The sequence below is a fragment of the Rousettus aegyptiacus genome, unplaced genomic scaffold, assembly GCF_014176215.1.
Source record: "Rousettus aegyptiacus isolate mRouAeg1 unplaced genomic scaffold, mRouAeg1.p scaffold_m13_p_14, whole genome shotgun sequence".
Classification (NCBI taxonomy): domain Eukaryota; kingdom Metazoa; phylum Chordata; class Mammalia; order Chiroptera; family Pteropodidae; genus Rousettus; species Rousettus aegyptiacus.
Genome location: NW_023416289.1, coordinates 43,449,109 through 43,461,809, shown reverse-complemented (window position 1 = coordinate 43,461,809; position 12,701 = coordinate 43,449,109). Strand labels below are relative to the sequence as shown.

Below are 12,701 nucleotides of genomic sequence, written 5' to 3'. Positions count from 1 at the left end.
CTCGGCCGGCGACGGCTACAATGTTACTCTTACTACTGTACTTCTCTTCGCTACATTTCGTTCCAAAATTCCACTCCCCATACCCACAATGCCCTGCGCCTTAAAGGGGCCGCAGACAACTCAAGGCGGTTGGCTGGGTAGAGGGCGCTTAAAAGGGCAACGCGGAACCCTAGACCCACTATTTCCCTCTTCTCCGGCGTTATTGCAGGGGATGTACGGTGGGGGTCACCAGCAAATTAAGGGAGAAGCTTTGTGGATGGGAAGGGATCCTTTCGAGGTCCCTAGTTCTCTCCCACTATGGGGATTCTTAAGGGGATCTCAAAGGGGTAGCACAATTTTTTCTCACCCTCCCTATCGACTTCTCCTTTTCTTTATATTCTGCTCAATTGGGGTGAGGAGTAAGGAAGACCCTCTGGTTAAGCGTAGGTTGTCTCTAATTTTCTCTCTTAAACCCTCCCTTCGGACCTCCCAGCGTGTCTCTTCTTTGCCAAGAGAGAGGGGTTACTAAACCCTCTTCCCCTCACTGGAGGGGGATGGGTGGGGAGGGCGCCACCCACCTCACGGCCCCCCGCCCCGCTGGTGAAGGTGAGGAGGAAGTGGGCCGAGGGGGCGCGGCCCGCCGCTGACTCACAGCCGCAGGGGGTGGGGGTGCGGCGCTGGACCTGGGTGGGGATGAGACTCCGGGTTCCTTGGCCCCCTCCCCACGCACGCCCCGCGGTGACTCAGTTTCGCCCGGAGAATGGCGGGATCATCCCGCTATTGGAAGGCTCAGAGGCGTGGAGACCCTCCCTAGTGCCAGCTCCTGTAGGCCCCTTCCCCCACGCGCCCGCGGACTTCTGGCTGAGCCAGGACACCCTCCGAGGCTTCCGCAGTGGGGCCTGCGGGCCCCGCCCCTCGTGATGTCACGCCTATATCCCCGCCTCTCCCGTAGAGCGCCACCTGGCCTGGGTACGGTGCCCCATTCAGGGACAGGAACCTGGTAAATCATCAGTTTGACGTTTACAAATGGGTAACTGAGGCCTGGAAGACAGGAATATCTCTAGACTATAACCCCTTTTGACTGAACCCCCAGAACTCCAGGGCTTGGATGCTAGGTGTAAAACCAACAATTGTTAGGGTCCAGCTGACTAGGTGAGGTGCTCAACCTACTCAGCCTTTGTCCAAGCCAAATCCTGGATGCTGTCCTTATCTCATCTCATCCTTCTAGTATATGTTCTAACATGAATTCTTCTCTGCAGAATTGAGTAATCCTCTCCCCTTCCCCATCTCGTCCTAGGAGACCATGAACCCTGATCCACATGGGTCATAATCATTTCTCTGTGTGTTTCCTCAGGCTGTGAGTTCCTTGGGGACGGGAGTGGACTTGATCGATTTCCGTGTTTCACTAACCCAGCCAGGCCTAGAACAGCAGCTCGATGCACATCTACCCAACTGAATGAGAACCCCAGTTTCTTTGTGACCTTGGGTAAGTCCTTTCTCCTCTCTGGGTCTCAGCTTTCCCATCTGTGAAATGGGAGGGGTGGTGCTTTTGTGTGCCACCTGCACTACAATCAGCAAACTTTTAGTAAATATCTTAGGCATATTAAACATAAGGTCTCTTTCACCTATATTTTTTTACAACCCTTAAAGAATATAAAAACAATTCTTAGCTCAAGTGCTGTGCAAAACAGGTAGCAACCCCCCCCCACACACACACACCTGAGAAACCCTTGCATACATACACCAGGAGCCTGACCAAGGACCTTTATGGCAGCAGTGATGTGTGGGCAAGAAATTGGAAATAGCCTAAATGTTCTTTGAGAGGAAAATGGATAGCAAAACCATTGCACAACACTTGTCTGAAGCACTGAGCAGCAGCCAAAAAGAATGAGGTGTGTAAATGGCATAAAAGAAGTCCCTACCATATTACTGAGCGAAAAAAAAAAAAAAAATTGCCAAATGCTACATAGGGTATGAAAAAAATCAAGGAAACACCTTGGGTGTACATGCAGAGTAAATGTTCTGGAAAAACCCACTCTAAATTCATTGTAGTGGTTACCAGTAGGTAATAGATTTGTGGAGAATTTGATGGCCCTAGAGATCTTAAGTTGGATCTTGCCTCTAGGCTTTCGCACTGGGTGTTCTTTCTGCCTTTCGACACTCTTCCCAGGGGTATTTGCATGGCTGACTGCTTTTTTGTCAGGCCTCTGCTCAATTGTCCCCCTCCTCCTTAGAGTTCTTTCCTGATCCCCCTATCTAAAGCATCCATTCCCAGGTGGAAAATTGAGTGGCTGAGGGACAGGGGATGGAGAAAGACCTCATTTTACACCATTTTGTACCCTTTGAATTTTGAACCAAGTGAATTTATTACCATTGAAAAAGAAAATAACAATTTTAAAAACCAAAGAAGGTTTTTTTTTGTCATGTCCCCTGTTTTACTTTCCTCAAGACACTTGTCAGTATCTGAGATGACCTGATTTGTTCCCTTGTTGGCCGTCTCCCCATACACACTCAGAGGTGGGTCCCTAGAACAGGCAGGAATCTCAGTGAGTCCCCATTAATGGCTGTGAGCAGGCACCCAATACATATTTGCCAAGCGACTGGGCAAATAATGCTTGCGGTTTTATTTTCCCTACCAAAAAAAATGTATTTTGAATCATGTAATTAATATTTAATAATAAAAACTCTCCCCTACCTCCCCCCAAAACAGGTGGAAAATGGAAAGGGAAGAAAGGTTATTGAACTGGTTGATCTCTCAGGGTCCATTCAGCTCTAAATATGTCACAAACATTTGGTGTTGGGTTTCCCCTCTCCCCTTCTATATAGTGGGTGGAATTTCCCCTCTTATAAGACTTTCTGTGAGAGGGAAGTAAGAGAAGAGGAAATAAGCATTCTGGGGTTCCTCCATCAGCTTATCTTCCTTCCGCTGGTCTGCGTAGCTGGGGAAGGAGAGTTTTTTAATTCCATTGGGGCCCAAGCTGGGCAAAGGGTCCCCAAAGGGCAACAGCTGTCAGGCCTCCAAATCCAAGGCAGAGCCTGAATGGGTGCCAGTGGCCTTCCCAGGGCCATTCTGCCCCTTCTGGAACACAAAATGTAAGAGACGGTGAGTAGGCACCCCTTTTGCCTCTCAGTATCTGCTCCCCTGTTCTGGGAGCACCGCTCCTGTTTTCCTTTGAGGGACCACCATACCCCATCTCTGAATCCATCAGGTTTGGATGCAGTGAAGCCCAACCCTAAGCCCTAGGGATGGACACGTGACCTTAGCCTGGCCAGAGACACAGTGATTGGTCAGACATGTGACACAGTGTGGCTAATGAGAACAAGCTCTGGAACCACTGTGGCAACTATTGCGGAACTGGTGCCTTCTCTCCACTGAGGATGTTAGGCTCCGGAGTTGTGAGTGTGGAGCCACAACTCTCTGCTACCTCACTCTGAGACCCTGCCTGGGAACGAAGCCAACTTAGGGGAAATAGAACTAAGAGATGGTTCCTGATGACGTCATCAGACAACTAGATGCAATCATGCCTTAAGTTCCTGAACTCTTCAGTTACATGGCCCAGTAAGTTCCCTTTTGCTTTCCCAGGTTAAATTGGGTTTCTGTCACTCACGACTCAAACGATCCTGATGAATGCATCGTTCTCTTGGTGAGAACTATCAACAGCCCCACTCTTCCAAGTGAGGATAACGAAACTCTTCTCTGCTATGCAAAGGCCTTTGGGTTTTGTCCCCAGCTTCCTCCCTCCCATTTTCTCCCTGAGACCCACCCTAAGAGCCTTCATTTCTATGGTTCCAGCCACCTCCTCAACATTTCCAAATTCTTCTAGACATTCTAGGCCCAGTTCACAACCTCTCCCTAAGACCCAGGCCATCCTCAGAGATGACCTAGTCTCTGCAGGGCATCTAGGCCCAGGGATTGGTCAGCAACATTCCTTAAATTTTTCCGCCTTATTCCTGGATGGAGGGGGTGGTGCTCGGAATGACAGGGCTTTACAGAACATTTCTGGGGAACATTTCTTGGGGTGGAAGCACCATCTCATATGCTGCTGCTTCCCTGCCATCATGCCTAGCACAAGGCCTCAGGCCAGGAGCGAGAATTTATTAATGCATCAGGCAAGTCTCACATCCCCTCTGGCCTCGATTTCCCCATCACTAAAGAAGTTGGTGTGTGGGAGGTAAGGAGGTGGGGGAAGCTGGATTATGTGTTTCTAAGAGAAACATTCAAGAACATAGGATCCTTACCTCCCAGCACTCCCCTGAGGCCTGGCAGAGTTGAGAATAAGCTTCGGCAATGACAGCGGCTCTGAAAAGCAGAAGGAGGCCTTCGAGAGGGGGCCCTCCTATTGCCAGCCCTCTCCCCATTCTACCCCACTCCACCCTGACTCACTTGCAGTAGAGCCCGCCTCCAGGAGGTAAATCTGGGATGTCCTCTGAAGCCAGAGCCCTGAAAACCGCGTTCAGGCTAGGGGGCTGCTGGGCACAGGAGCACAGCTCTGAGAAGGAGGCAAATGTTACAGAGTACCCCTGCTTGCCACCCTCCTTCCCACTGAGCTCCTAGAGCTTGCCCACCGGTGACCCTGCGGCCCAGGGCTGCGTCCAGCGCTTGCTCCTTCCTGATCGCCTTCTCACAAGGCGTGGGGGCCCCCGGGAAGCAAACCAGGATGCAGGTCATGTTGTCCAGGCTGCCCTAGAGAGGGTGGAGGAAAGGGCCTGGTGGGACACGGCTCAATGCCCTAGCTTGGGACTCCTCAACAATCTCCGTATTCTGTTCCCCGCTCCCGGATCAGGTTGTGTACTTGCTCAAGTTTCACCTATCTGCCAGTCTAAACCAAGCCCTCTCACTAGGATCAATTCCTTAGACTATGCCCTCCCCCAACTGTTCTAGCCCTGCCCTATTAAGGAGAACGGTCCCCTTGGCAAAAGTTTCTCCCACTTTGTTTAGGGGCTTCTCATTCTGGTACTAATCATACCCCTGGACCCACTCCTTTGTCTCAGGTACGTTGCATCCCAAAAGACCACGTCCTTTCTTTTAAATCCTTCTCACTTAATCTAATACCTCGGGTACCACTTTCTCATTTTGCCTCAAGGCATCCCTCAGGCTCCGCCCTGTCCATATTTTGGACCCTCCCTATTCCAGCAGGCCATGCGCTTTGGTGCAGTCCCACCCACTCCTCTCCTTTTATTCTAGCCTCATCATTAAAGCCCCTCCACCCTAAATCCCCTCCGTGATCCCAAGCCCCGCCCCCAGGACCTTGCACAGACACGTGTCCAACAGCTGAGCGCAGACCAGCTCTGGGGCCAGGCCCAAGCAGAGGCGTGATGCCACCAGTCCCGCGAGGGCAGCGCCAGACATCGCGTCCCACACGCCGTCGGAGGCCAGGAGCATGAACTCGTCTTCCGCCCGCCGTTCCAGGGCGGTCACCTCTGGCTCCGCGGAAACGAGCTGCTGCTCAGGGGGCCTTCCAGGAGCCTCTTTGTAGGCAAAGTCTCCCAGTGCCCGCGACACTGCCAGAGAACCTTCGACGCGCCTGCGGCTGATGGTACCGCCCGCGTCATGGATGCGCTCGCGTTCCCGGGGCCGGAGGGGCCGATGGTCCTCGGTGCTGAAGGCCACAGCTCCCGCGCGGCTCAGCACCGCGCGGGAGTCACCACAGTGCGCCAGGTACAGAAAGCGCGGAGAGAGGAGCAATGCCACGGCGGTGGAACCGCCTGGCTCACCGCGGGGCCAGAGCGATCGCAAACGTGCGTCTGCGCTCAGGAAGGCACGGCGTAGCGCCCCGCACACGCCCTCGGGCTCGCCGGGCGCGGGGCCCAACTCCTCGAGCACGTGGCCCAGCAGGTGGCGCGCGCCGAAGAGGGCGGCTCGCGCCCCGCCGTGGCCGTCGAGGACAGCAAAGAAAGCCCAGCCAGGAGGCAGCCCTGGTAACGCGAGCCAAGCGCAATGCGCGTCCTCCATGTGCGTGCGCCAGCCCTGTGCTGCGCTCGCTCCGAAGCGCAGGCCCGAAGATGCAGCCACACCCCCATGCGGCCGCTGGGCGCAACGCGGCGCGTTCAGGAGGGACCGAGGCCCTTCGAGAGCCCTGCACCCCTCCACTTCCTCCTCCTCCTCCTCCTCCTCTTTCTCCTTCTCCTCCTTCGCTTCCTCTTCCTTGCGAGCTGGCCAGAGGAGACGCTCCAGCAGGCGGGCAAAGGCCGCCATCCTTCTGCCCTGGGATCAGGAAGGCTCCACCCTCTGCACCTGCCCCCTTCCACTGCATTAATCCCCTCCACCGTCAGATTTTAAACCACTGAAATCTTTCCTATGCCCTTGACCTGCACTCAAGTCCAGTCACTAGAAGAGATTGGATCCTAGGTCTTTTCTCTCCAGCACCTTCAAAGGGAGCCCTCGGCTCAGGGTCAGGGAAAAATAATAGTGGCAGACTAACATTCATCACGTGCTACACACTATTTCACGTCATTATCTCTGATTTACCGAAAAGGAAACTGAGTCACGGAACAAGCAAGGACATGAACTCTATAATCTGTGTTCTCAACACTACACTCTTGGCTTGGGGTCCCCAACCCCGCTCGGTCTAAGCTCCGCCCATTTCAGTGGTCCTGTCCCTGTTTTCGAAATCTTTAAATTCTTTTGTTTTTCTTTTTTAGTTCAACTCCTCCCTTTCTGGGTCTTGCCCTCCCAAACCCTGCTTCTGGTACTTCTTTTCCAGGTCCTATCCAACCATCCACCCATGCAAGCCCACAGACTCAAACTCTTATAATATTCGAAGTCTGGCTCCTCATCTTAACTACAGGCCCAGCCCCTACACTATGGGGGCTCCTCTCCTCAGGTTACGTCCATCTTCTGGGCCGCGACTCCTCCCCTGCCTCTTTTCTCCAGTTCCCTCTAGGCCACGCCTCTAGCCCCTCTGTCTCTGACTGGCCCCGCTCAACTACCTGATGTGAAATCCTAAATTCACTTAAGCCCCACCCCCGTCTGAGCACCTCCCCTTGTCTCAAAACTTTCTGGGTAGTTTCTCCCCGCCCCCTTTCCCACGCCCTCTGAAGATCTAGGCTCAGATCCTATCTCAGAGCAGTAGAATCTTTATAACCTCTTCTCAATGCCTCCCCAGCTCCGCCCCAACCCAGTCTGAGATCCACGCCCCAATCCTCTCCACCTGGGCTCCTTTACCGTTTTCTCCCGGAGGCCCTCACCCTACCCTAGGCTCTGCCCCACTTCCCCTACAAGCCCCGTGCTCTTCCATGTAGACCCCGCTCTTCAGATGGCCTTCCCCGCCTTATCGGCCGCACAGCGTTTCTCTTAGCTCCGCCTCTCTAGTAGAAAAGCCACGCCCCTCATCCCGGGGCCCAATGGTGTTTTCCCGCCCCCTGCCCTCCCTAAGGTTCCGCTCCGCCTGTCCTCTGGCCCCGCCCCAAGCCCCGCGCTGCAGTGCCTTCCCTCCCGCGGCCCCGCCCGCCCCCGCGGAGCCGAGCAGAGGGCGGCGGCGGTGGCGGCTGCTAGAACAGCCCGGGAGGAGGAGGAGGAGAGGATGGCGGCGGCGTCCTGGGCGAGGCGGAGATGAGTGCCTGCGGCCCCAGGCCCAGGGCGGCGTGGCCGGAGTGGGCGGGGGTCCCGATGCAGGCCCGAGGGGGGCCATGGGGCAGGTCCTGCCGGTCTTCGCCCACTGCAGTGAGTAGGGGGAGGTTCGGGCATGGTGTGGAGCCCAGAGGCCTGGGTGGACTCCTCCTGGGTATCCGCTCTGCGCCTGGCCGCGGGAGAGCCGGGATGGGGGAGGAGGCGAGGTAGACAAAGGAAGCTCTCCCCTCCCCCCGCGTTCTAGCGGCGACGGGGGCCACCTGACCCCGAGGACCTGAGAAAGGACAGAGTTGGGGGACTGAGATAGCTGGCTTGGGGGTACGCGGGGCTCTGGCGTGCGCGGCGCAGCCCTGCCGGGAGATGAGGACCCTAGCCAGGAGCTGTCCCCTCTCCTTGGTGCTGGCCGCGGCCGGCGGGCAGGGCAGTCGAATGGAGGGGTAAAGCCAGGATGGAGAAGAGGGGTCTGACACCCCCATCACCCATCTTCGCATCCCACCTCCGTTTTTCTGCCCTGACTCACAGGCAGCCCGGACCTCGCCCAAATTGTCCAACCTCCTATCCCTGGGGAATAGTCATCCCTGGGTTGGGGCCAGGACTCCTGGATCCTTAGAGGGTTTTACCACTGATTAGTAGTAACCCTGGAGGAGACCTACTCTGTTCCAGGCCTCTGATTCCCGGCTTCCGATACCACAGGTGAGGAAATGAGGTGGGGGCGAGGGGCGTCCGATTTCAATTTCCAAATGGTATTGAGCATCTCCTGTAGGCAAAGTCCTGAGCTAGCTCTGAGGGGCTGGATCCCACAAATGAGAACGCCTTGTCTGATCCTCACGATCTCTGAGCCCAGGGCTCCAACAGTCCTCACCTAACATTCTCTGTCCCACACCCCTGTGGTTCTGACAGCTGGGGATTTCAACACTCTCAGATCTAGCCACGTGCATGTCTGGGGAGTCCAGATGCCAAAATTCTAAGAATCTGTTATTTAAACATTTTAGAGTATCGTCCCAATATTCTAAGATCTTGTCCTTACATTGGCTTACAAAGGATGGCCCTACATGACCTCCCCTGCCCGCCACCTTACCTCTCTTTCCTCATCTCCCACCTCTCTTTTCAGTCACTCTGCTCCAGTCACACCTTTACACCTCTCTGTTCCTCACATATGCCAAACAGTGCCTGCCTCGGGGCCTTTTCACTGAGCCTTTCCATTTGTCAGGAAGACGCTTCCTTAGATATTTGCATGGATTCCTCACTTTATGTAGGTCTCTGCTCAGATGTCACCTTACCAGAGAAGTCTTTCCGACAAGCCTTTCTGAAACAGCACCCTCTCACTTTCTCTTTCCTAACCCTGCTTTATTTTTCTCAACATACTTAGCACCCAACATCATATATTTGTTTGTCTGTCTTCCCCATAGAGTGTAAGCTTTACGAGAGTAGAGATTTTGTCCGTTTTGTTCACAGTTGTATCCTAAGGGTCTAAAACAGTGCCTGGTATATAGGCTGGATAAATAGTTGTTGAAAGAATGAATGAATTGAAACCTCCTAAAATCCCTAATTTGAAGATTCTAAAGTTAAGGTTCCTGGATTTGAACTTCCAAGACTGAGCAGTGATTTTCTGAGTCCTTAATTCCGACCATCCAAGTTTCCAGGACTGGCACACTTCAGTGTTCTGGACAGTCTAAGCTTCTAAGGATCTTTGATTTTTCCTTCTCGCAGAAGAAGCTCCGTCTACAGCCTCCTCTACCCCTGACTCCACGGAAGGTAAGCGGAGGGGGAGGATGTGAGTGGGACCTGAAGGGGATTCACAGCTGGGTAGGAGGGTTGAGCAGAATGGTTCAGGTTCCCACTTGGAGGAGCTCACACTCTCCTTTGCTCACTGCAGGAGGGAACGACGACTCGGATTTTCGGGAGCTGCACACAGCCCGGGAATTCTCTGAGGACGACGAAGAAGAGACCACGTCGCAGGACTGGGGCACCCCCCGGGAGCTAACCTTCTCTTACATCGCCTTTGACGGCGCGGTGGGCGCTGGGGCGCGCCGGGATTCAGCCGCCCGCCGGCCCCGGCCCCAGGGCCGCTCAGTCTCAGAGCCGCGAGAGCCTCCTCTTCAGCCTGGCCTGGGCGACAGCTTGGAGAGCATCCCCAGCCTGAGTCAGTCCCCAGAGCCCGGCCGTCGCGGCGACCCCGACACTGCCCCTCTGGCTGAGCGCCCCCTAGATGACCTGGGGTTCCAGCTGGGCTGGGCAGCTCGAGAAGCCAGATACGAAGAGGACTCTGCAACCAGCAGCTCCACCCCACTGGAAGACGAAGAAGAGGCTGGAGAGGCTGGGAAAGGTGAGACGTCTGAGGTGCTGGGACCAAAGCCACAAAGGGTGGGTGGTCTCTTCTCAAGGCATCTCCAAGGTGAAAGCTCAAGACCTTCTCTCTCTTATGCCAGAACTGGACCTACAACTCAGACTCACTCAGTCCTTGCCTCCCGAAGTCTTGACTCCACAGCCCAGTCCTGGTGATGGGACCCCCCAGGCCTATCAACAGTCCCCACCCAGATCCCGGGATTCGAACTCTTCTCCCGATGAGCCCTCACTGGAGGACAAAGAGGAAGAGCAATGGGGGCAACTGGAACGGGAGCCAATCACCGGGCAGTGCCTCGATAGCACGGACCAATCAGAATTCACATTGGAACCACACCTTCTAGGTAAACTGCTTGAGCAAAGGTTCTCGTTTAGACCACAGCGGGGGTGGGAGGATTGCAATGTAAAGAGACCAACCTCGCCAAGGAATAGAGAAGAGTGGAGAAGGGAGAAGATGTTGGGATTGGCTAGACATTATAAACCCAGCCCTTAAAAAAAAAATTCCCGTTATTATAGACTGCCATTGGCTCTTTTCACGTAGTTCTCTTTCCTATTTGGGAAGTTAGCCCTCCTGCGAGCATTATGATTGGCCGATTGCTGAAAAAAAATTAATCCCTCTTTTGGAGTGCTCCCCCTAGAGGCTGATTTTGAACAGGCCAGATCCCTGTTCAAAAAGAGGCTCTCCTCCGGATGTAGTCATGGGACATTTACAAGTAAACTGTGTGCCTTTTAAAAACTCTCCTTTCCTGACCACATCCATTAGCCAGTTGCAAATAGACCCCACCTTACTTTAGAATGTGCTCAGCCTCTGGGAACGGCCGAGTGTTCGTTATGGACTGTTTACAAGAGATCCACCCCTTTAGCTGTTTACAAGAGATCCACCCCTTTTGGGGATGGTCCGCACCTCTATGGAGAGCAATTGGCTGGGCCAAAGGGGGCCCCGCCCCCTACTCCCTCCCTGCGGGTTCCACTGAAGTGGGCGAAATCCCCGAGAAGCAGCGGTGTCCGCAGCCTCTCACTCGGATCAGAGATGGGGAGTAAAGGTGGGCTTGCGGGGCGGGCTGAGATGGGAGCTGGGGGATGGTGGAAGGGGATCCAGATTCGCTATTTCCCTCAAATCTGGGGAGATGTTTCCTATTGGTCCCAGATTCCCCAGAGCTGCAGGCTGGGTCTGGGGGGCCTTGGGGGTGTCCAAGGAAGGCATAAAGAGAGCGTGGGGGCGCCCTCTCCCCCAAGATGGGCCTTTGGGGCCTAAGAGGAGGGAGGCCCCCTCCCCCATCCTCAGGCTCAGGCGGCGCTGTCACTCAGGAGCTGGACACGCCAGCACAGCTGCAGGCGAGGCCCCCTCCCCCCAGCGTGCCTAAACTTAGACCCCGTCTCAGGAGACCTGGCCCCTCCTCCACTCGCTGGCACAGGCCTCGGGGAGCCCGCAGGGGAGGGCCCTGCGCGTTGGGGTACCCGGAGGCCTGCGCTAGTTAGAGGTAAATGGGAGAATGTGGATAGGGAGGAGACAGAAGAGGGAAGTAAGACTCTGAGGGGGACTGATCTGCATGGGTCAGAGTTTGAGTGAAGTGAGAGCGAGAGGATGGAGAGGGTCTGGAAAGAAATGGAAGGGTACTGGGCTCCTGGTTCAAATGGGAGCAGATTATTGGGAGAGCTGTTAAGGTTTAGGTGAATGAGTTGAAACGTGGGAGTTGAAAGGTCACTGGTCAGTGCTCAGGTTGGGCTTGGGAGGTGAGTTTAGGGTCTCAGAAAGGGATCAGAAATTTGAATTAGGGCTTAGGAAGGAGGATGGTGTTATCAATACATTTAGGACTGAGAAAAACGTGTTGGTAGAGGTATCAAGGAGATATTACTTTACACCTGTCAGGTTAGCCAAAAATAAAAGGAACAATAACACCCATCTCTGGGCAGGATGTTGGGAAAAGATCACTCGCACTTTGCTCATGGAAATAAGAATCGTTACAGTCTTGCTAGTAAGCAATCTGAGAATATTTGTGACATTCAAAAATACGTAACTAGTCCACCCATCCATCCCACCCCTGGGATTCTATCTCAGAAATAGAACCTCTGAGAGGTAAGAATATCTGTAGTAGGCTGGCGCTTGCAGTGCTGTTGGGGAGTAGGAAGCTAAGTGAATGGCCCAGTAATAGATACATGGTTGACTAAAATGAATGACAGTGCAGCCACACTACAGAATATTGTGGCATCCTTAAAAAGAATGAATTAAGGGCTATTCTAGTTGACTAGCATGGAATTCTATGAGTGAAAGTAGAGTGAGATATGCATAATGCAAGGAAGTGTATATATGATTCCATTTCCCATAAATAATGACCAAAAATTGTGACCACACAGAATCTATGGGTAGGAGTAAGATTAAGGGAACTTGCCAGATGCTTAACATGGGTTTTCCAGAAGGAAAAGAGGGGAAGCAGACATGCAATAAAAGAAGACCCTAAAAATTAAGAAATTGGGTTAAGGCTGAGACAGGCATGTCAAGCAGTCATGGTTCAACCCTGAGACAGGGTATGGGAGATGAGAGGTCAGGCAGGCCGGGTCCAAACCCCAGCCTGACTGCCCGCCTCCTTCACAGTGGCAGACCTGCTGTACTGGAAGGACACGAGGACATCAGGAGTGGTCTTCACAGGCCTCATGGTCTCTCTGCTGTGCCTCCTGCACTTTAGCATCGTGTCTGTGGCAGCCCACGTGGCTCTGTTGCTGCTCTGTGGCACCATCTCTCTCAGGGTTTACCGAAAAGTGCTGCATGCGGTGCACCGGGGGGACGGCATCAACCCCTTTCAGTGAGAAT

The 12,701-nt window shown here is 54.0% G+C and overlaps 2 protein-coding genes across 9 annotated transcripts in view; one reads left to right on the top strand and one right to left on the bottom strand.

Moving 5' to 3' along the window:
- LOC107515986 (reticulon-2) overlaps positions 1-12,701 on the top strand; it is an 84,682-nt gene that overhangs the window by 69,091 nt on the left and 2,890 nt on the right. For 2 of the 8 annotated variants that reach the window (XM_036232491.1, XM_036232493.1), the window contains exons 2-6: positions 1,334-1,465; positions 9,260-9,304; positions 9,426-9,875; positions 9,952-10,236; positions 12,486-12,693. In XM_036232491.1, the coding sequence (XP_036088384.1) occupies positions 1,334-1,465; positions 9,260-9,304; positions 9,426-9,875; positions 9,952-10,236; positions 12,486-12,693 (1,120 nt within the window). Of the gene's footprint in view, positions 1-502; positions 586-901; positions 980-1,333; positions 1,466-3,188; positions 3,539-7,432; positions 7,643-9,259; positions 9,305-9,425; positions 9,876-9,951; positions 10,237-12,485; positions 12,694-12,701 lie in introns of those variants that run through there. The other 6 variants (XM_016155310.2, XM_016155308.2, XM_036232492.1 and 3 more) reach the window with 6 other exon arrangements.
- Positions 2,325-7,161, bottom strand: PPM1N (protein phosphatase, Mg2+/Mn2+ dependent 1N (putative)). Its single transcript, XM_016155315.2, has 5 exons — positions 5,228-7,161; positions 4,546-4,663; positions 4,364-4,469; positions 4,219-4,279; positions 2,325-3,058 (listed from the first exon to the last, which is right to left on the bottom strand). Exons 1-5 carry the CDS (start codon positions 6,173-6,175, stop codon positions 2,990-2,992), a joined length of 1,302 nt encoding a protein of 433 aa, XP_016010801.2. The 5' UTR covers positions 6,176-7,161; the 3' UTR covers positions 2,325-2,989.